Source organism: Mesoplodon mirus (genome assembly GCF_964341445.2).
Source record: "Mesoplodon mirus genome assembly, chromosome: 6".
Taxonomy (NCBI): Eukaryota; Metazoa; Chordata; class Mammalia; order Artiodactyla; family Ziphiidae; genus Mesoplodon; species Mesoplodon mirus.
The window spans coordinates 134,763,786-134,787,494 of record NC_138982.1 but is presented as its reverse complement, the minus strand read 5'-3'; the positions used below and the strand labels follow the sequence as shown (position 1 = coordinate 134,787,494).

General features: G+C 47.9%; 1 protein-coding gene across 2 annotated transcripts in view; it reads right to left on the bottom strand.

The window, feature by feature from the left end:
• Positions 1-23,709, bottom strand: part of EVA1C (eva-1 homolog C) — an 87,502-nt gene that overhangs the window by 47,125 nt on the left and 16,668 nt on the right. The window contains exons 2-3 of one of the 2 annotated variants that reach the window (XM_082625718.1): positions 5,006-5,202; positions 856-979 (exon numbers count right to left, since the gene is read on the bottom strand). In XM_082625718.1, coding sequence (XP_082481844.1) covers positions 856-979; positions 5,006-5,202 — 321 coding nt within the window. The remainder of the gene's footprint in view (positions 1-855; positions 980-5,005; positions 5,203-23,709) is intronic. The other variant, XM_082625719.1, reaches the window with a different exon arrangement.

Here is a 23,709-nt window from a genome sequence, read left to right as displayed (position 1 = left end):
CAGAGGCAGAAACCAACACAGAACAAGATGCAAAAAAATGAGAACGGTTGCATTGTTGTGGCAGTACAGAATTTTACAAATTATTATCCCTGACGTTTGGCTAAATGTTGTTGCTAGAGCACTGCTGTCTTTCAACAAATTTTCCAAGCATTACCAGGAACCTGTAATGACCTATGGCTTCTCTCAGGCAGACCCTCCACGCCTGGAGGTGTGACCTCCTCATGGAACACCAATTATTTTTAGCCTGCAATGGATCAACCACAAAACTGGTGTGCGTTAGAAATGGCGAAGGTTAGTGGAGAGAAGTGCAAGAAGCAGAACAGAAGAGCTTGCTCCTGCCAAGTCCTCTTCCTCTTTCTTTCTCCTTAGGAAACATGCTGCTTCAGGAGCCCCCGCTGAAGGTGACAGTGGGAAGAAGCCAGTCTGTAAAGATCTGGAATCGTGGGCTCAGGTGGCAGCTGTGCCACCAGCCCCCTCAGAAGAATAAGTCACCCTGCAGCCGGGGGAGGGGGAGCCTCATAACAAGCCTTCCTCTGAAAAGGAGAACCAGCTCCTCATGTTGGGGAAAAGCCATTGCAGTCTCTTGTCACCTGGCATCCTTAGCATCAGTACAACCAAGTTTTACATATGAGGAAGGATTTTTTAAAATTCAGGGATTTGCAAGAATGCACACAGATCGGTACGCGTGTGCACACAACACGCACACAAATACACAGAAACGAAAAAACCAGGTGGGATGGGGCCCCGACGTTCCTATGAACAAGAGTTTCAAAGCTGGACGCACGTCAGCTGGCGGAGCATTTTCGTCAGGGAACCCACCCCCTGCACATGCTGTGCCCCTCGCAAGTTACTTACTAGGTTGGCATTTAAAGGAGACCAGGAGGTATTTACTGCTTCCTGGACAAAGGTCAGGTCCAAAAACACGGCTATTGACCAGGATGTGGCAGGTCCGCTGGTCCTGGCATTCGTCCAGCACCTTCTAAAAGGAGGGGGTAGAAAAGGGACAGGCTTGAGAACCACACGCAGTGTCCGTGAGACTCCACACCTGGGCTGCTCTGGGCTCTCAGGACGAAGGGCACCTGCCTGCCTGGCCTGGGGCTCACGTTTTAAAACCTTCTCGCTGGTACCAGCTGTGTCTAAGGTGGAAGCACCCGCACACGGCTGACCAGGTCGGCTGCCTATCTCCCCATGTCTCCCCCAAAACGAAACCTGCTCCGAGAGTGCCAGGCCTCCCTCAGAAAACCAGCTCCTAGTTGGCTCACCTGGCACCACTGCTGACAGTTTTGGCAAGAGTGCTGCATCGTGGAGGCTCCCAGGGACGGGAGCAGGATCAGGGTACCGCGGAGTGTGGACTGGAGGGGACTCGGAGGCCCCCGTCTGGGAGGGATCCCTGGTTTTAGAGCTGACAGAGGGCTATGGGGAGCGGGAATCGTAATCACAGCTCCACATCCTTAGAAACACCTGACGCTAGCCACAGGGGAGCTCAGCATTTGGGGGACGGCTTGGAGACCCCAACCCAAACACAGGCCAACAAATGAAAATTAAAAAGCGGACTCCCTAGGAGGTGGGTCAAAAAGGATCTTGCTGTGATTTATGTCAAAGAGTGTTCTGCCTGTGTTTTCCTCTAAGAGTTTTAGAGTGTCTGGCCTTACATTTAGGTCTTTAATCCATTTGGAGCTTATTTTTGTGTATGGTGCTAGGGAGTGTTCTAATCTCATACTTTTACACGTACCTGTCCAGTTTTCCCAGCACCACTTTTGAAGAGGCTGTCTTTTCTCCACTGTATATACTTGCCTCCTTTATCAAAGATAAGGTGACCGTATGTACGTGGGTTTATCTCTGGGCTTTCTATCCTGTTCCATTGATCTATATTTCTGTTTTTGTGCCAGTACCATACTGTCTTGATTACTGTAGCTTTGTAGTATAGTCTGAAGTCAGGAAGCCTGATTCCTCCTAGAGTCTGTCATATGGAGTGAAGTAAGTAAGTCAGAAAGAGAAAAACAAATACCGTATGCTAACACATATATATGGAATCTAAGAAAAAAAAAAAAGGTCCTAGGGGTAAGACGGGAGTGAAGACACAGACCTACTAGAGCATGGACTTGAGGATATGGGGAGGGGGAAGGGTAAGCTGTGACAAAGTGAGAGAGTGGCATGGACATATATACACTACCAAACGTAAAATAGATAGCTAGTGGGAAGCAGCTGCATAGCACAGGGAGATCAGCTCGGTGCTTTGTGACCACCTAGAGGGGTGGGATAGGGAGTGGGGGAGGGAGTGAGACACAAGAGGGAAGAGATATGGGAACATATGTATAACTGATTCACTTTGTTATAAAGCAGAAACTAACACACCATTGTAAAGCAATTATACTCCAGTAAAGAGGTTAAAAAAAAAAAAAGCTGATTCCCATCCTCGCTAACCTCAAGGGCATGGGACCCACTTTTCCTGGTGGAGCAATTTTCTGGGTGGAATATGCAGGCCTTCTGTTGAGCATTTGGCTTAAAATTTTTCCTTCATAAAAATAAAAATAAAAATAAGCTTTCCTTCGAATCTCTCCCGACCTTTTCCAGGCAGATCACACCTTTGTGAGTGAGTCTGCTCTGTGGAAGCTCGGGGAATGCCCAATACTGGGTCGCAGATGGGCCAGCGTCGCACTGCTACCCTTCCAGCTCCTAAACGGATCAGGCCCTGCCGACGACAAACACAGAGGTCCTCCACACCAAGTACAGTAAAAATGTTCCCAAGAATCTACTTATTACTATTGGACTGAATTTAGTGCAGATTCACGAGCCTGTCTGAGTTGCCATGTTCTCATAGTGGCTCATGGAATATCTCCGTGAAGGATGCTGGCCCTACCAGGTATCCCCCGTCACCTCAGGGGCCCCATGGATGTGCATAAAATCAGGAAAAATGACCAGGGAAACCCCAAGGACCCCCAGATGATGGTGCATATTCCATGGCCGAGGGTATCGTGAAATAACTCAGCCCTTGGATGGCTCTTTGTGTTACAGCCATGGAATGGGACCCAAGGGCAGAGCTCTTTCCAAACTGTATTACAGCTGGAAATTGCAGAGAGGGCACTTCCTATAGCCATTTAGTCGTGGGCTAGGTCAGGTGAGGTGCTCATGGGTGGACATCAACCTGTTCTCTCCTACGTTAAGCAACTGCCCCCTGAGGAAGCACCTTGCCTCAGCTCCCAAACACAGGTTAAAAGACAAAGTAAAGGATCTCCTAGTGCGCGGGGATGTTTCTGGCAAACAAGCCCTCCCCACAACATCAGAAGTGTGTCCACAAATTCTGACTTGTCTGCCCGGTTATGGCAACATCCTTTTCCCTCGGGGATGCCTGGCAGAGGCAGGTGCCCGTGTTGGAGGATGAGGTGCCCATGTTTTGGAACTGCAGGATGCTGGCATCCTGCTTTTACAAAGCAGGCACTGCCGCCCTGCTGGCACTGGCCACGTTCTTTTTATGCCCCTAGGAGGGCAGCAGAAAGCCTGGGTACCAGGGATAGGTGGGCAAGAGTGTTGGGGGGAGGAAAGGGAACATTCTCAAGGTACAGGGAAGGATTGGGGGTAGGGTGGGGCACACAAGGAAAGTAACTGCTTGTCTCCAGAAGACACACGTTGTCTCTCCTCAGGGTGTGGAAACCAGGGGATTCATTCAAACACATTCTTCTGGCTCCTCAGTTGGTGTCTTTACCAATCACATGACCACCCAGGTCCTACAATGCTTAGCTTGGAAGCAATAAATAGTAGACAAAACAGAAAAACCCTTACATGATCATTTTATGTTTGCTTCTCCTCTTCCGGCCTTAGGGAGAGCTGCACAGTATTAGAGCTAATTCCATTTCTCCTCAGTCCTCCTAGGAAATTTACCAACACCCACATTTCCCACAACTGACAAAATCAAGCTGACATCTAATTTGCCACCTATCTGCTCTAACCACCGTGACTTCAATGGATTCATAGGGAACTTTGGAGGCATTAAAAAAATCCAAGGCCGGGCCTCCCTGGTGGCGCAAGTGGTTGAGAGTCCGCCTGCCGATGCAGGGGATACGGGTTCGTGCCCCGGTCTGGGAGGATCCCATGTGCCGCGGAGCGGCTGGGCCCGTGAGCCATGGCCGCTGGGCCTGCGCGTCCGGAGCCTGTGCTCCGCAACGGGGGAGGCCACAACAGTGAGAGGCCCGCATACCGCAAAAAAAAGAAAAAAAAAAAAAAAAAAAAAAAAAAAAAATCCAAGGCCAAGTGACTCCATAAACTTAGCTAACTAGTTAGAAATGTTGAGGGGCCTGGGAGAGCAGAATAGAGGTTGTTTGGATAATTGAAAGCCAGAGAGTCTAAAATCATCGTTGTTATATTAGTTTTGACCTCCCCGTAGACCACATATTTCCCCAATGCCGACTGAAAAAGGAATGAGTCAGCCACCCCCCAGCCCTAATTCCTGGTACTATCAAGGACGAACCAGCAGAAACTGCCCAAAATAGCTCTGAACAAGAATAACATGATTATCTACAACTGGAGAAGCAAACCATAAAAAAAAAAAGATAATTAGTGATATTCCCCTTCCTTGAGTGCATTCTCTAAGAATTTGTTCATGACTTCTGATGTCTGCCTTGTGGTTTCCACTTAAGAATGCACAGCCTTTCCTCTCTCCCCGGGTACTGATAGGCAATGTAGGCCTGGAGGTTAAAGCCCAACATGATGATACTTTACTTTATTGCAGGGAGGACTGTGTCTATGAATAACTTCATTCTGCAAGTGTATTAAGGGAGCTCTCCAATAAGCAGGAATTCTATTTAGACTCGTTGGGTAAAGAATCCTTTTGAGAAGCAAAGAAGAGCTCGCCTGCAAAATTTGTGATGTGACTACATTGAGATCTTCATGGAGCGGGTTTGCTTTGAATACACTATAGAATCACAAGTATATAGACAGAGAGAGAGACAGAGAGGGAGAGAGAGAGAAATCCGTTTTGTCATCTTAAACCATCTATGAAAGGCAGTACCTGCAGTGTGGTGGGCGCCACACAGGTTAAGCTGTCTTCTCTCTGAGAGGCAGGCTGCTGAGCGCTACACGTTTGGTAATCTTGCCCATAAAATGCCGATTGGACACTTATTGTTGAATGCCGAGGGCACCGCAGATCCAGATGGTCCCCGTCACAGGCATAGGCGGTGTGGTTTTGCAGGAGTTTGGTTAGGTAACCTGGAAAATATGCAGCCGGGTTACAAGAGGCCCAGAAGCTCACCACTCCTTCATGGATTTTGGAGCAGGAGGACCTCAGCTCCCTGGAGGGAGGAGCTGGTCACAGTGAGGAAGGTGTGGGTGGGGCCTCCTTAGCTGCTCCCTGGACAGGACACCAGACAGGCCCCGAGTTGGGGCAGAGGGAGCGGATGCTCGTTTTTCCGTCTGGGCCTGAAACCTTGGTCTGGAATGGCCCGTTGGAAGCCTCCAAGGGCTCCTTCCCTCCAGGAAGCACTAAAGGACGGGCCAGGAGACAAGAAGTCCCGAAGCATCTCTATAAAGCAGGAAAAAAATGTGAGTAGGTGTCCCTTGGGCATGTAGATGCCTGTCCTGGGGGAGACTCGGGTTCTCTGATCTCCCACTAGCTGGGCCAGACCTTCTTGGGGCGAGGGGATGCTGTTTTATTTTAGGAAACCACCCCTGTGCCTGCCTCAGTCCTGGAGAAGAAAGCAAGGCAGGCTCCCCGCATGGGATAAGGGCCTTCTCTTTAGGGAAGGGAAGGGGAGGACGGTGGGGCTCTGTTATGGGTCGAGTAGTGTCCCATCCCCCCAAATTCACATTCACCCGGAACCTCAGAATGTGCCCTTATTTGGACATAGGGTCGTTGCAGACATGATTAGCTAAGATGAGGTCAGACTGGAGGAAGAAAGGCCCTTAATCCTGTATGACCCGTGTCCTGATGAGAAGAGACACAGAGGGAGACAGCCATGGAGAGACTAGAGTGATGCTTCTACAAGCCAAGAACACCAAGGATTGCTGGGAGCCACCAGGAGCTGGAAGAGGCGACGAAAGACACTTCCTTAGAAACTTCAGAGACAGCACGGCCCTCCGGACACCTTGATCTCAGACTTCTGGCCTCTGGAACTCTGAGAGAATGTATTTCTGTTGTTTTCCGTCCCTCAAGTGAGTGGTCATTTGTTACAGCAGCCCCGGCAAACTCATACAGGCTCCCGATCCCTGCGTCTCCAGCTGGCTGGCTGAGCTGAGCAGGGCCTCGGGCTCGGAGGAGCGCTGGCGGCCTGGATGTTTTCTCAGGAAGGAGGAGGGAAGGTTCATCTGAAACATAGATTCCTTTCCTCCTTCTCACACCTCACGAGGTCAGTCGCAAGGCGGCTGGGAGGGAAGCCAGGGACTTTCTGGTGAGGTGTGTGGGAGGCGGTCTGGCAGCCTTCGGCCTCTGAGAGGGAGGAGGGAGAGCGGAGGAGGCAGCCTTAGAGCTCCCCAGTTCCCACACGGCCAGGTCGTGTTCCAGCTAGTCCTGCTTGGGTTTCAAAATCCTCTCCGGGCCGTAATGCTCTGCAAAAGGCACCCAGTCCAGCTCCCTGGGCTTCCCTGACAGTCACAGAAAAGGGACTGAGATGCTCTACCGTAGGGTGGGCACACCAGCCAATCCACACGTGCCCACCTGAAGATGGAGACCGGCGCCCTTGACAGCACACTGCATCCAGACTCTAGGTCTTTCACTGCAACTCCTTTTTTTTTTCTCCCCGCCCATGACAATCATCGTAAGAAAGGCCAAGACATCAGCTACCCTGATTTAACTTTGCTTAGAGAAGCAAAGTCTAGCTTGAGCAGCAAAACTGCCATCAGGCAGCAGGCATGTGAGTCAAGGTCCTGCTTGGTGAAATGCTGTCACTCATAAGGTCACTCAAACCCCTCAGGGCACCAAGAGGAGCCAGGAAGAGGCCCCTTGGTGGTCCTAGGGCCCCAGGTCAGTGTCATCCTGTAGGATACACAGATGAGCCCTGATTAAGCCATGATTTGATTTGTACAAGGTCATTTGTGGGATCTCAGCATCCTGTTATGAGCCACACCAGGGAACTCACGGTGGCCCTTAGGCTGCCCCCAGGCCAGCACCCACTCTGAGGCTTCCCAGACTGGTACCCCCATGCTTTAGCTTTGTCATTAAAACTTTCTTGTCTGGGCTTCCCTGGTGGCGCAGTGGTTGAGAATCCGCCTGCCGATTCAGGGGACATGGGTTTGTGCCCCGGTCCGGGAAGATCCCACATGCCGCGGAGCGGCTGGGCCCATGAGCCATGGCCGCTGAGCCTGCGCGTCCAGAGCCTGTGCTCCGCAATGGGAGAGGTCACAGCAGTGAGAGGCCTGCGTACCAAAAAATAAAAATAAAAATAAAAACAAACAAACAAACAAAAAAACTTTCCTGTCCGTCACCCATCATTCATGGAGATGATAAACTGACTGAAATGTTAAATTAATTCTGGGAGCATGACTTCAGCTTCATGTTTACGGTTTGTTCAAAAGGCCATGTGCTACTCTGGCTAAATGAAGGTGATGATAAGGCCTTGGGGCAGGTGAAGCCACAAGACGGAAGGGGCCTGGGTCCTGGATTCATGGAGGGAATTGCTGCCTGCTCCACAGATTGTCGCATGAGTGAGAAAGAAACTTCTGCTGTGTTGGGGCCATCACCTTTCTTCACCCTATTTGTCATGTACTCCGTACCCAGTAAACAAACTGGATCTCCGTGGGACCATGTACATCAAAACACAGCACGATGCAGCACAGTGGCCCGAGCCCCCCCGCACACCGTATTCACGTTCTGAGTGATATTCTGGAGGCAGAAGCTCAATGCACAGAATTGACTAACTCGAGGTCTTTTAGGCCCTTCTGCACTTTGAGGGGGGAGGGGAGCCTCCTTCCCGGTACATCAGTCCTAACACTAATACAAGTTCCAAGAAGACACTTCAGCAGTAAAACTTGCTCTAGACTCGGTCCAATTCCTTCTTCGAAAACCTATGCCTAGGTCCAACAATGGAATATTATTCAGCACTAAATGAAGTGAGCTGTGAAGCCACAAAAGACACAGAGGAAACAAACGCGTATGACTAAGTGAAACAAGCCAATTTGAAAAGGCTCCATACTGTGTGATTCCAACTACATGGCATTCAGGAAAAGGTGAAACTATGGAGACAGTGAAAACATTAGTGGTGGCCAGAGGTTTGGGGGGAGAGGGGGACCAATAGGTGGAGCACAGGGGAATTTTAGGGCAATGAAACCAGTCTGTCTGATACTATACTGGGGGATACATATCATTATATATTTGTCAAAACCCAAAGAACGTATAACATCAAGAGTGAACCCTAGTGTAAACTATGGACTCTGGGTGACAATCAGGTGTCAAAGTAGGTTCACTGATTGTAAGAGACGCACTGCTGGTGTGGGGTGCTCATAGTGGGGAAGGCTGTGTGTGCACGGGGGAAAAGGATATACGGGAAATCTCTGAGCTTTCTGCTCAATTTTGCGGTGAACCTAAAACTTCTCAGAAAGAAAGTCTATTTAAAAGGGCAAAAATTTAAAAACCACCCATGCCTCCCCAGGATAGCGCGACCTTTGGGAAGAGAGGGGTTAGGTGACAGGGAGGGGACGTGACAGGGAGTGCGTGTGTGCTGGCAAAGCTTTGTTTCTTGACCTGAAGGGTGGATACGTGTTTTAGTTTGTGAAAGTTCACCCAGCCACGCACTTAGGATCTGTGTACTTTTCTGTTGGTAGATAAATGTTTGTTTACAAAACTTTTTCCTGCAGTTTTGTGACCAATACTTTACACTAATAAAGAAAGTCTAGATACTGTGGAGCCTGGGGCTGATCTATAGGGCATGGAGAGCCATGGAACCCCGTTTTCTGCAGCTGACCCCATCCCATCCGCACTAGGTCCCCCTCCACAGTGACAGCGGGAAACCCTCATGAGGACAAGCCATTGGCCCGCCCACCTTATGGCCCCCATAGGTGGCTTCCATGCCCCATTCTGATTGGCCGACTATGTCAGAAGCTGCTAAGAGGTCCAAAGGACAATTAGAACTACCCACTGTTTTCAGCAACATGGAGGGCATCAAGGACCATTTGGAGAGGCATTTGGGACGGTGAGTGGGGAACAGAAGGCTGTTGAGAAAAGGCTGAAAGTGAGTGGAAGTTAAGGAAATCTAAGATGGTTCACCTGGTAGACAGAATAATGCCCCCCACCAGATGTCCACAGGGACCAGTCCCCAGAACCTATGAATATGTTGCTTTACATTATAAAAGGGACTTTGCAGTTATAATTAAGTTAAAGATCTTGAGATGGCAGGATGATCCTGGCTGATCTGGGAGGGACCAGTATAATTCCAATGGCCCTTATACGAGGGAGGCAAGAAGGTCAAAGTCAGAAGAAGGAGGTGTGGCAACAGAACCAGAGGTTGGAATGGGGCAGCCATAAGCCAAAAAATGTAGGCGGTTTCTAGAAACTAGAAAAGACAAGGAAACAGATTGTGCCCTGAAGCCTCCAGAAGGAATGCAGGCCTGCCAACACCTTGATTTTAGACTTCTGACCTCCAGAACTGTAAGAGAATAAGCCTGTGCTGGGTAATCATTTGTTAAAGCAGTCCTAGGAAACTAAGAGTTTATACAGATGACCCTTACAACAACTTGGTGAAGATAAGGAGAGAAAGAAGGCTATAGTCATAAGAACTGATGTCCAGGGAGAGATTTTTAAATAAGTATGATTGTTTTAAAGTTGGGAGAGGTCTATGCAGGTTTGTAGGTATGTGTAAAAATATATGTACATATGAGTCAGAGGTCATATGGAAATTATATTCCTTACTGTAGATTAAGGTTCAAAAAATTTGAAAGCGGATGCTAGCAAGAGAGCTTGAAATGATGGACTGTGGGCTCCAAGCTGAATACAGGGAAGGAGATGATCACGGGAGAGGCCCAAGGGAACAGAGAGGTCCTGCTGAGATCCAGCAAGGTCAGAGTGGAGGCAAGCACCCCAGCAAGCTGGAGAGGGAGGAACTCGTGCCCAAAATGTGTTTGAACAGATTTCAAGAGGGAGCAGTTGCAGGTGATGAAGTGGCCACGGAAGTGGCCATGGAAAAGTGTGCAAGAGGTCAGCAGAGGAGAAGGTTCTTGGACATGAGGATGCCAGGAGCTGCGAAGATGCCCTCTGGATCAGGTATCTCCCAAGATGAAGGGAGGAACTAGGGTGGAGCAAGAGCCTTCCGCCATCGTTGACCTTGAACAAAGGGCAGATGACAGATGACCCGCTCCCAGTCCAGAGCCCCTTCCAGCGTGCTCCCCGGCTTCCCCAATGAACACGTGCACTCTTTCCAATGTGCTGTGTAGAGTCAACATGTTACTTAGTGTCTCAGTCCATTCAGGCTGCCCTAACAAAACACCACAGACGGGTGGCTTCTAAACAATGGAAATTCGTTTCTCACAGTTCTGGGGGCTGGAAGTCCAAGATCAAGGCACCAGCATGGTCACGTTCTGGTGAGAGCCATCCTCCTGCTTCACAGCTGGCCTCTTCTCACTGTGTCCTCATATGGTGGAAGGGGCAGGGGAACTCCGTCGGGTCTCTTTTGTAAGAGATTAACGAGATTCGTGAATCCCATTCATGAAGGCTCAACCCTCATGACTTCAGCTCCTGCCAAAGGCCCTACCTCTTCCCTTTGGGAGTTGGGATTTCAATACATAAATTTAGTTGTACAAATACATTCAGACCCCAGCACTTAGCTTCCCCACACCTTGGTTCCTTGGCTGGTTCAAATGGGGTCTTTTTTTTTTTTTTTAATCAACATATGGCCAATTTTATGTCATTTATGCCCTCACCAACTTTCAAATGGGATCCTTCTTAAAGATGTAGCTCTTTGTTCACAGTTCGCTCTGGATCAAATGCCCCATTGCATTGGATCAGTCAAAAATGCTTTATGTGTTAATACTCTCTGCCAGCATTTTCACAGTCTAACTGTATAGTTGGGGGCAAATATTTACTACCCTGAAAGAAGGCAGAAGTAATCTGTTAAGAAATCACTCCTCAGGGGCTTCCCTGGTGGCGCAGTGGGTGAGAGTCCACCTGCCGATGCAGGGGACACGGGTTCGTGCCCCGGTCCGGGAAGATCCCACATGCCACGGAGCGGCTGGGCCCGTGAGCCACGGCCGCTGAGCCTGCGCGTCCGGAGCCTGTACTCCGCAACGGGAGAGGCCGCAACAGTGAGAGGCCCGTGTACCGCAAAAAAAAAAAAAAAAAAGAAATCACTCCTCAGAATCTGGCATGGCCCGTAAATGCTCAGTTGATCCTTGTTTAAACTGGGGGAGAGGAGGAGTGGGAGGGTGTAGTTGCTTTATCAGCTGCACACAGTGCAGAGTGCAGAGGCCTTGGAACAGCTTCTGTTTAACTCCAGGACCCTCTCTTCCCTGGTGAACCCTCCACTGTGTATCAGCAGAAACTCCTGAAGCCACCGCCATGGCTCAAACCTTCCTCAAAGGCACATCCCGAGAGGCTTGGGTTGGGCAAATCTTAGAGTAATTTAGATAAAGGCTTTTATGTCTCCCTGTTTCTAAAGGTAGGTGAAAAGTTCATGGGAAATGAACCCCTAAGAGGGGCAGACGCTCTTCTCTGTCTTCAGAAAGATATTCTTGGGATCATAAGCCCCATCGCGTTTACAAGGAAAACCCATTTATACACAAATAATCCAGGGACCACTGAAGGACCAGAATGGAAATGACTGATGTTCAAAGAATGGGGATTCTTGAATCCCCATTCAAGAACGGGGAGGAGGCAAAGAGTTCTATGGGAGGAACAGGTATTGTGCAGGGAAAAAGCAGTGTCTATCCGAAATAAGCCTGGAATGTATGGGTTCAACCAAGGCAAACAGTGCTTGCTTCCCCTGCAGAACTCCACAGAGCCACAGAGAAGCCACTGTGCACCGGGGCGTGAGGAGGGACATAGGAGGTAGAATCTCTCGCACATATTTGACCAGACCCCCCTCCGTTTTTTTTTTGTTTTGTTTTGTTTTTGTGGTACACGGGCCTCTCACTGTTGTGGCCTCTCCCGTCGTGGAGCACAGGCTCCGGACGCGCAGGCTCAGCGGCCATGGCTCATGGGCCCAGCCGCTCCGCGGCATGTGGGATCCTCCCACACCGGGGCATGAACCTGCGTCCCCTACATCGGCAGGTGGACTTTCAACCACTGCGCCACCAGGGAAGCGCCCCCCCCCACCCGCGCCGTTTTTTTTTGCCTGAAGTACCTGAGGGTCACTGTGAAGCGCATCCCTCTGAAGGGAACGTTCACAGAGTCTGTAAAACACGGTCAGTGCTAAGAGCTGCATCTAACTTGGACGATTTCAGAATCCCAGACTGCTGAGGAATCCTCAACCTGAAACGGGACGGACAGAGAGGAAGTGGCGGGGAGCATAGGATTAAAAGCCCTGAGACCAGGGTTCAACCTGGGATTAAAGTGTGTGACTGTGACCATCACCTCTCAGAGCTGATGTCTCCGTGTTTTACTGGGAGGATCCAATGACATAATGGGCAGAGCATCTTCTGTCAACCATAAACCATTGCACAACACTAAGGTATTGCTATGATACGGGAAATCTTGAAGGACATGAACTTACTCATTGATGCAATGCAAATCACACCCCCAGTCGCCCCTCTCTGCTCTGAGCACCAGTGGTTAGACGGTCAACTCAGAGACGGTCAACTCAGAGACAAGCACACAGCCCAGGAGCTGCCGTCACGGTCCAGAAATGTCACTGCTGAGCTTGGAGGGAAAAGAAGATTTTCCTCCCTTCCTTTCTCCCTCCTTCCCTCTCCCTGTCCCTCCTTCCTTGTTTCCTCCCTTCCCTCCTCTCTTTCCTTCTCTCTCTCTCGCTCCACTTTTTAAATCAATAAGGTTTAAAAACTACTAATATTTAGAAGATGCCAAACAGGCTGCAAATTCTTCCTCTTTCTTTTCTGAAGCTAGAAGCTGTCCACAAAAGTCCAAGTTCCCCAAGGGCTGAGGTTGAGGGAGTCACCCCGAGCGCAGGATGTAAGTACCTCAGTCCCCGGAGTCACCCCGAGTGCAGGATGTAAGTCCCTCCATCCCCGGAGTCACCCCCAGTGCAGGATGTAAGTACCTCCGTCCCCGGAGTCACCCCCAGTGCAGGATGTAAGTACCTCCGTCCCCGGTCCCACATCCATGTGCTCAAGGCCCCTATCACCAGGGGCCAATTTCACAACCTTTCTTCTGGGAAGAGAATGGAATTCCATTGTACTGTTCTTGCTAACCCACACCCCCATTTTCTTAAAATAAAGCAGCATCCTCCAGTCGGTTAATGCTTTAGATAAGAGACCACACCCTTTTATTCACAAATACTCAAAGGTGTTTCTACATGTTTGAAGTTCTTTTCCAGAAAAGGGTATTTTTGTGTGTGTGTTTGTGAGTGTGTTTGGAAAACTGGCTAAAGCACGAGGAGGGCCAGCCCACGCGGCTTTAGAGCAATGAGTCAGTGAGTCTAAGGATGCAGGAAAGGCCCTACAATGGATAAACGGCTCGTCACTGGGAACCACACACCCAAGAGCATTAAGATCAAAAAGTCTATTTAGACTTTAAGTCTCTTCTCTAGTCCCAGGTTTGGCATGAAAAAGTTGACTCTGGAGGTTAATTATGAGAAGAACTGGAGCCATCGGACTGTTTCTTAGATGTTTGGGGGGGGAATCACAATGACAGGGAGGACCAAGGTAGCTGTGCTGCTCTTATGATGCATTCAGATCCTGGTCCCAAAACAAACCAGCCGAGGACAGAGGTAAAGTGAGAGTCTAGTTGGGGCAGAGACAATACATTTCTTCCTGAGTCCATGGAGGAGCAGGTTTTCCAGGCCTCCTGACAATATAGCGGACCAGTGGAAAGTTCTGGCCAATGGAAAAAGGGCAGAAGTGATGCTTGCTTCTTGCAGGTCTGGCCCTTGAGACCCTGTGTGACTCTCTACTCCCGCTGTCTCCCCACCTGCTGTCACATGTGGAAGAGAGAAGGGACGAGGACAGATTCTGAGCACCGAGGAGATGGGGGAGGCACAAGACAGAAGGAACCTGGGTCCCTGAATGACCTCATGGAGCACAGCCTCGTTATCCCAGCGAGATTTGCGAGTTGTTGGTTTCAGCAGCTAGCCTACCCTGAGTAATACTCCAGCATTCTGTCAACGGGTACTTGTGTTAAGTAGGAAGCTGGTAGGTCTTTGAGGAGTACCGAAAACTTTCACCAAACACATCTCACTGATTTATGATGGTGTTGTTGGCACCATTTCACATGACCTTCAGTCCTCATTGGGCTAATCATTTCTTTGAGCTGAGACCTTGCTGCCGTTGAATTACTAAGGATATAAAAAGGATTAGAGGTCTCATTACTTAGCCTACTAGTCACCACTCTTCACAATGCCACTGACTTTTTAAAACTTAAAAAAACTGCATTAGTGGGGCTTCCCTGGTGGCGCAGTGGTTGGGAGTCCGCCTGCCGATGCAGGGGACGCAGGTTCGTGCCCGGGTCTGGGAAGATCCCACATGCCGCGGAGCGGCTGGGCCCGCGAGCCATGGACGCTGAGCCTGCGCATCCAGAGCCTGTGCTCCACAACGGGAGAGGCCACAACGGTGAGAGGCCCATGTACCGCAAAAACAAACAAACAAACAAAAAACAAACTGCATTAGCAAAAGAGAAAAGCATAGACTAAGTGGGCTTTTATGGAATGCTCACAGGTAGGCAAGTTTCCATGTCCTGGTGAGTGTGGGAAGGGGATGGGGCTGTGGGCAGACTGGTGTGGTGCCCCAGAGGGTGCTGGCCCAGGATAAAAGTGCCAATGTACAGATGTGGGGGCCACAGGTTATGACGCAGGGAATTCAGGCTTTGAAACCCCTCAGATGAGATGCTTTTCAGGCACGTTAAGTATAACCCCTTTAGATCTCAGTTTTCTCATCTGTAATATCGGAGACATACCTACTTTACAGAGTTGTTGTGCAGGCCGTAAAAAATAGCATAAGTAGAGCAGCTTACACAGTGGCTGGGCGTGTCCGTTTCATTCCTTAAGGACTGCATGAGTGTACTAGGAGGAAAAGAGATTGGGAGTCCAAGCTCTATGGAAAAGGGAGCCCCAAAACAAGCAAGGACAAGCAGCCCCAAATCCATTGCTTCCTAGCTTAGCCTTGGTTTGGATTCAGGATTAAGACATCTGGTAAAACAGTAGATGATATTTGCTTTCACATTCTATAAAAATGCCCCAAGGACAGGCTCATATTCATGATGAGGATTATACCATTAATCATTTGTCCCCAGGTTTGAGGGTGCCATACAAGCACTTTTACAGAAATGAGCACAACACTCCCCCAAAAGAACCAGCTGAGTGCAAATGTGGAAAAGTTTGCTGGCTTCTGATATGTTACTTTTGAACCTACAAATTCCAAAAATCCAGTTTCTGACCCCTTTTTCTCAACAAACTCAAGCTATTCTCTTTGACAATAAAGCTGCTTGATTTTCTTAAAGCCACATAAAAATATTATTTCTAAAGGCACAAAACTTGCAAAATTGCCCATGCCTGCCATTGTTCCAAGAGCATTTAAAGGAACCCCAAAGTGTATGTGATAAAAATACTTTCACATTTCTGATCAACAAGAACGGAAAAAATAACGCTGGAAGTTGGCTGCTAACATTTGACAAGAAAAGTGACAGCCGCCCGGCTCTTCTTTGTGACTTTTCTGCCGAAGGAATGAACATTTTTTCATCTTTCATGAGTGCCACATGGCACCCAGGTCCCATTTTTCCCCTTCCCCCTGGCTTTGAATTCTTGTATTGAACTCTGGTTTCTGACAGTCACTTAGTCAATGATCTCTTATCTTGTTAGTTTTTCTCCCAACATCTCCTTCTTTTCCCTTTCTGCACACTGACCCTCTGATTCACCAAACCCCATACTTTCCCCTATATATTCATATATATTAAGCGGATTTTTCTGTGTGGATGACCAGCTGTGTATTTATACGTATGGATCAGATCCTTCTGCCTGTCTAAGCATTTGTTTACATGTGTCAATCCATTATTTGGCTTTTGACTCATTCAAACAAAAAAATCTGAAGTCTTTATGAGATCAAGCCCCCTTCCACTACCTACCTGACCTCATCCTTATAACTCTCCTCCTCAGCTCCAGCCACAGTGATCTTGTTTCTCAAAAATGCCACACAGGGACTTCCCTGGTGGTGCAGTGGTTAAGAATCCGCCTGCCAATGCAGGGGACACGGGTTCGAGCCCTGGTCTGGGAAGATCCCACATGCCGCAGAGCAACTAAGCCCGTGCGCCACAACTACTGAGCCTGTGCTCTAGAGCCTGCGAGCCACAACTGCTGAGCCTGCAGACCACAACTACTGAAGCCCGCATGCCTAGACCCATGCTCCGCAACAAGAGAAGCCACCGCAATGAGAAGCCCGTGCACCGCAACGAAGAGTAGCCCCCACTTGGTGCAACTAGAGAAAGCCCTAGTGCAGCAACGAAGACCCAATGATGAAGACCCAATGCAGCCAAAAATAAATTAATTCATTCATTAAAAAAAAAAAGCCACACATACTCCCACCTCAGGACCTTTGCTTTGGCTGTTCTGTTCACCAGAAAGCTTCTTCCTTTGAGTGTCTACTTTCTCCCTCCCTCCCTCCCTTCATCCTGACCTTTGTTCAAATGTAACCTTATCAGACAGGCTTTCCCTAGCTGCTCTGAAAAACATGCACTTCCTACCCCACTACCCCCGATTCTGCTGTATTTCACTACATGGAGACACCGTCAGTTTCTCCTCTTCTGAATATAAGCAGGGATGTTGTTTTATTTATTGCTCTATCCCCAGAACCTAGAAAGAGTCTGACATATAGTAGGAAGGCAGTGAATAGTTTTTAAATGAGTAAGACTGGCAGGGCAAGAGCAGACCCGAAGTGAATGGGTGAGTAGTAGATTCCGATTAACCCTCATAGCACCAACATCACCCAGTACTTATAGGTCTTGCTAGGTAATTGTACTGTCAATTTTTTCTTTTTATAAATTTGTTTATTTATTTTTATTTTTGTCTGTGTTGGGTCTTCATTGCTGTGCGTGGGCTTTCTCTAGTTGCAGCAAGCGGGGGCTACTCTTCGTTGTGGTGCGTGGGCTTCTCATTGCAGTGGCTTCTCTTGTTGCGGAGCATGGGCTCAAGGTGTCAGGGCTTCAGTATCTGTGGCGCACGGGCTCAGTAGTTGTGGCTCACAGGCTCCGTAGTTGCGGCTCGTGGGCTCTAGAGCGCAGGCTCAGCAGTTGTGGCGCACCAGCTTAGTTGCTCCGTGGCACGTGGGTTCTTCCCGGACCAGGGCTTGAACCCATGTCCCCTATACTGGCAGGCAGATTCCTAACCATTGTGCCACCAGGGAAGCCCCCTGTACTGTCAGTTTTTTAAACCTATATTCCTAATGCCTCAACATCCCCACAAACAGGCTGTGAGCATCCCACCCAGGCAATCAGCTGCACTGGTGTGATAAGGCTGGTCCCTGCCACATGCTCCCCTGACTATGACCCAGTGACATTCAAACACACCAATAAAACCCCTCATGACTTCTGCTATGTACTCCACCCTGACCCCCAGTAAAGGTACTTGCCCATGGGTCCTCTCTCTTTCTTGGCTCCCTACCTGCTTGGCTGAGCTGCTCCCTGGGTGCTTCTCCCATATGGCACCCTGCGTGGTGTGCCACGCCTCCCTCCTATAGGACCTGTGAGTATAATCAATCTTTTAATTTCACATGCCTCTCTGAGTGTAATTTTCAACATGCTGTGTTGGTGTGATCCTTAAAGGGCCCAAGAGGAGGACTTTCTCCACCATTTACAACACAATACTATAATGTATACATATGTACATATATACATGTGTTATGTATATGAGCCTATGTATATAAACATATACAGAGAGAAAGAGAGAGAGAAAGATATGAATCAACTGATTACAAATTATTCTGAATGAGCTGTGTTGGACTTGAATTACAACCGTATGATTACGCTCACTATTTTATGTTTGAACAATCTGGTAGGAGCTCCTTTGTGCCTTTTCAACCAAAGGTTTTACATCCTATAAAAATGAACACCTTATTCGGTAATCAGGTACCCACCCCAGAAAGTTATTCAGCCAACACCATGTGGGTTAGAGCTGTTTAAAAGTAACTGGATCAATCCCCATTTGCCCGAAGCCTTTACACGGAATACTTTTTCTTTTCTTTGGGATGCAGAGTTACCCCCAAACTACAGAGCCACTTGGCGATTAAGGCAGGATGGAGGTGCATTTGATAACTTAATGCAACTTTTAATCCGCACTTAAAACTCAGATGTGAAATCTACACTTGATCTTTCCTGCCTTGGAATTGGCCAAATTAGCGGCTCTATCCCCACGTACAACAAAAGGCTCTCAGAAACACTCAGGGAAGCCGACCAACCAGAGGGCCCGACACAGCCCAACACATGGATGCGGGGGCAGAGAGGTGCTGCCCCTCCAAGGAGCCCCTGAAACAGCCTTTCAACTCCATACTGTTCATTTCTCCGACAGCCCACGCTCAGGATGTGTAGGATGATCAAGGTGGCTTGATGCGCTCAAGGTAGAAAGACTTCAGGGCATGCATTCTGAGCTTTATTCAGTTAACTGGAAAATTATATAGTGATTTCACTACTCATAATAATAAAACTTTTTCCTTAAAGATGATGACTAGTGAGCAGCACTGTGAACCTCAGAAAACTATTTGGAAGGTTAAAATGATTGGATTTAGGGGCAGGACAGATTTGCTGTACTTTTGACTAAACACGCTTTGTTCCCTAGGCAGTTAAAACCAGAGCAGGCAAGTTTCTGAAACTTGCAACAGATGTAAACTTCGGATCCAAGAGGCTGTGCTGAACAGGCCAGGTGACCTACTGTATCTGTTACAGCCTCCTCGTGGGTTTAACAGGATTTTGGGCAGGTCATTTCGCTGCCCGCTTCTTTGGTTTCACCTTAGAATTAGGGGAAGTAGCAGCATTTCTTCTTTTGTATTTTGCAGAAACAGGGGAGGCTGGCAAATGTAAAGAAATACGGGCGCCCGCATGGTAATCAGGCCGGCCTGGACTTAATCATTATATTCATCCTTAATTGAGTCCCTGGCACGCTGGCCCCCGGTGTAAACCTTCTCCAGTGGACTCAGCTTCACTCAGTGGCCCCAGGGACCCACACTTTCTTCATTCCCGTATGAGCTCTTTATTTACTTTTCTGTATCCTTCCCTGGCTGACACCTGTTACTTCTGACGGCCCTCAGCTTACACTTGCTATTCTGGGTCTGTTGCCTTCTTTTATACACAACTGTTTGGGTGACAATTGAGCGATTACATCCCGTTATGTCTACTTTATTCACCACCATGCAGGAGTCTTATTCTACCGATTGGCTTCTGGCCATCTTCTGGATGGCTAAGTAGAGGAAAATCCAATCCTGGTTCATTGGTATATAGAGCTGACCCTCATGATAATTCGCAATGTTTTTTGCAAACTCGCCTACTAATATTTATTTGAAACCCCCAAAATCAATCCTCCCAGGGCTTTCCTAGCCATTCTTGGGAAAATTTGAGTCACCCACTGTGCGTGGTCCCAGCCGAAGTGGAACCAGGTGACGCTCTGCCTTCTGGTTTCACCTCTCATACGATAAACATGGGTCCTTTTCATAGTCTACCTAGTGCCAGGTTTTTCACATTTTTGTGCTTTGTGCTGGTGATTTTGCTGTGTTGAATAGCCCCAAGCACGGTGGTGCAGCACTGTCTCACGTTCTCAAGCACAAGAAGCTGGGATGGGCCTTACGGAGAAAATACATGTGTTAGAGGGGCTGTGTCCAGGCACGAATCACAGTGCTGTTGGCCGTGAGTTCAACATTAAAGAATCAACAATGGGTATTAAATAAGGTGTCTTTCATGGAAGCAACCTAAATGCCCATCAATAGAGGAATGGATAAAGAAGATGTGGTACATACATACAATGGAATATTACTCAGCCATGAAAATAGAACAAAATAATGCCATATGCAGTAACATGGATAGACCTAGAAATTGTCATACAGAATGAAGTCAGAGAAAGACAAATATCATATGATACTGCTTATATGTGTAGTCTAAAAAAAGGGTACCAATGAACTTATCTACAAAACAGAGTCACAGATGTAGAAAACAAACTTATGGTTACCATGGGATAAGGGAGGGGAGGAATAAACTGGGAGATTGGGATCGACATATACACACTAACATATAAAAATAGAGAACTAATAAGGACCTACTGTATAGCACAGGGAACTCTTCTCAATACTCTGTAATGGCCTACATGGGAAAAGAAGCTTAAAAGAGTGGATATATGTATATGTATAACTGATTCACTTTGCTGTACACCTGAAACTAATGCAACATTGTAAGTCAACTATACTCCAATAAAAATTTTTATAAAATAAGGTGTCATTAAGCAGAAACTTGTATAAAATTAGGTTGTGCATTCTCATAGGAACAATGTCTCAATATTTGCTAGTTCAGTGCTATACAGCAGGACTCTATAGAACATACCACCTCGAATAATGAGAACACGGTGTATTTCTATATTAAGGATAGAGTGGGATTTACACAGCCACAAAAGCACTAGCCTTTATAGGTAATTCAAACATGCAGAACTGGGACTGCCTTCAGAACAAGCCTCCATGTGGCAGAACTTGGCCTTTGCTTCAAAACAGATATATAAGTATTCATTCTTCCTTTTTATAAAATGTTCAACCTTTAATAAAAGTCTTGTCATCTCCTAGCTCATGATGATCCTCACGACAGCCCGCTGTGATGTCAGGGAAGTGTTCCACTTTCGGCGGCACAAAAGATCTCACGCCCCACTGGTGATGGGGACCAGGGTGAGTCCCTGCTCTGACTCTGGGCCTGGGTCTCTACTCCAGGTTCAAGGGCCCCTCATTACCCCTGCCTGAGTCCAGGACGCCGAATAAAGGACGAACTGCTCAGGTGAGAAGTAAGATGACAGCCAGAGGTGGATATTACAGGGTTGAGTAAAGCGGGGTTTTATCAGCTCAAGGGACCTTAAGCAAACTGCCCGACCTCTCTGAGCCTCAGACAGGCATCTATAAAGTGAAGGTAACGATAATAACTCTTATCTCAGGGGACCGTTGTCAAGATTAACTGAGCTATTATATGCATAGTGCTCAGAACTCTGCTGTACTAATTTCCTGTAGCTTCTGTAACAAGGTACCACAAATTCGGTGGCTTAGAAGCTCAGAAATCTGCTGTACTAATTTCCTGTAGCTTCTGTAACAAGATACCACAAATTCGGTGGCTTAGAAGAACAGAAATGTGTTGCCTCACAGTTCTGGAGGCCGGAGATCCAAAATCAAGGTGTCGACAGGGCCACGCTCTCTCCGAAGGCTCTAGGGAAGGCTGTGTTCCAGGCCTCTCCCCTAGCTATGGTAGTTCCTTGACCTGTGGCAGCATAACTGTGCTCTTCACACGGCCTTCTCCCTGTGGGTCTCTCTGAGTCCAAATTTCCCCTTTTTTAAGGACACCAGTCATATTAGGGGCCACTGTAATAACCTCATCTTAACTTGATTATTTCTATATAGACTCTATCTCCAAATAAGATCACAGGTACCAGGTTAAGACTCCAATATCTTTTTGGGGGGGAACATCCAGAGTCAGCTGTGCATAAACATTCATCTTTATTATTATTATCTCCATTAGTTGTTGTTTGGTTCAGCGGTATGAGGAAGTGACCAAGGGACAGCGTGAGTTTGGGGAACTTAAATTTGTTGTGGCCACTATCTCCATGACAATGTGACGTTTCTCCAACAGCCCAGGTGAAGGTAAATACATGAAGTAAGGAGAGGGAACAAAGAAAAGGGAATGACACATTCTGATAATGAGCCAAAGACAACCATGAGCAGAAATACCGACAGCAGTGCAGGAGGGAAACTGCTTGCTACTCAGGGGCCCTCGGGAGGCCTGGTATACCAGATGGACAGAAATAAACACCCTCTCTGGCTCCACCTCAGTCAATACACTGTCCCCTACATGCACACACAAGGAAAACCAAGGTTTGGTAATTTATTAAAACAAGTAATAGGCTTCATCTGTGGAATAAGGTCTTCTGAGCCAGAAGCAAAATGGATGCATTCCATCAGTTGAAGTTCTAGTGCTCTTTGAAATGGTAAAAACCACATCTGGGGGGCTTCCCTGGTGGCGCAGTGGTTGAGAGTCCGCCTGCTGATGCAGGGGACACGGGTTCGTGCCCCGGTCCGGGAAGATCCCACATGCCGCGGAGCGGCTGGGCCCGTGAGCCGTGGCCGCTGAGCCTGCGCGCCGGGAGCCTGTGCTCCGCAACGGGAGAGACCACAACAGTGAGAGGCCCGCGTAACGCAAAAAACCCCCCAAAACCAAAAAAACACATCTGATCTGAAGATATGCAACAGATAATAAACAGGTTGAGTTACCAGAAGTGTCAAGCTGGTCATGATCTTAACAGGAATTGTATCTGGGGCTAAACTGGAAGCTATCGATCCCAAAGGAAAAGACAGATGGAGCTGCGAGGTGCACCAAAGCTTAGGAAGAGTGAGTTGCTCTGATTTAGGTGGAGGATTAAAAAGGAACACTTCAGTCCTCACCAAAGCCACAGCTAAGCAGTCTCGCTTCTTGCCCCTCTCCCTAATCTGAAGCCCCTTCCAGAACAAATGCTGTCCTGTCACTTCATCCCAACGCCAGGAGCAACATTGGCAGTGCCTTTCCTGGACCAGTTCCCCTTGCCAAAGCTCCAGGTTCCAGAACCTTTTTATTCTTTCCCCTCTTCTGCTTTAAGACTTGCTTCTCCTCAGTTCAAGACCCTAACAGCTTTGCTAGATATACTGCTACCTACAGTGACTCAACTTGTGGGAGGATGGCTGATGATGGCATCTGTCATCCGAAAGACACCTTCACCAAACATCAAAGTCACTTCAGAGTAACGGGGTGACCGACATCCCATTCCTCCCCATGCAATGCACAGAAAAGAACACAGCTTCATTGCTGTCACGTCCTGCCCAAATGCATAAGAATAAAACATCAGACAAATCCAAACTAAGGGACAGGCTATAAAATGACCATCTCAGAATCTTCAAAAATGCCAACGTCATGAAAGATACAGACTGGGAGTCGTTCTACGTTGCAAGGAGGCTAAAGAGACAGGACAACTGAAAATAAAGGCATGAGCTGAGGTTTTTTCGCTCTAAAGCACATTATTGGGACAACTGGTGAAATCTGAATGAGGTCTGTAGATTAGAAAACAGTATTGTGGCAGGTTCGTTCCCTGATTCTGATCATTGCTCTTGGTTATGTAAGAGACTGTCCTTCCTTGTTCTTAAGGAACACATGGGACTACTTGGGAGTAAAGGACATCTTACCTGCAACTTAGAAAAGCATAAGGCGAATGTGATAAAATGGAAACGTTTAAGGAATCTGGATGAAGAGTATAAAGGAAGCCTTTGGACTAGTATTACAAATTTTCTGTGTCTGGAAAAATAATAATAAATATTTAATATTGAATAAATATATGGACAGATTTAAAAGTGTGCAATGCTTTCCAGCAAGTGCCAACCTTGACTGAATGTCAGAACCACCTCAGGAGATTTAAAAATATCAATGCCCAGGCCCCAGCCCAG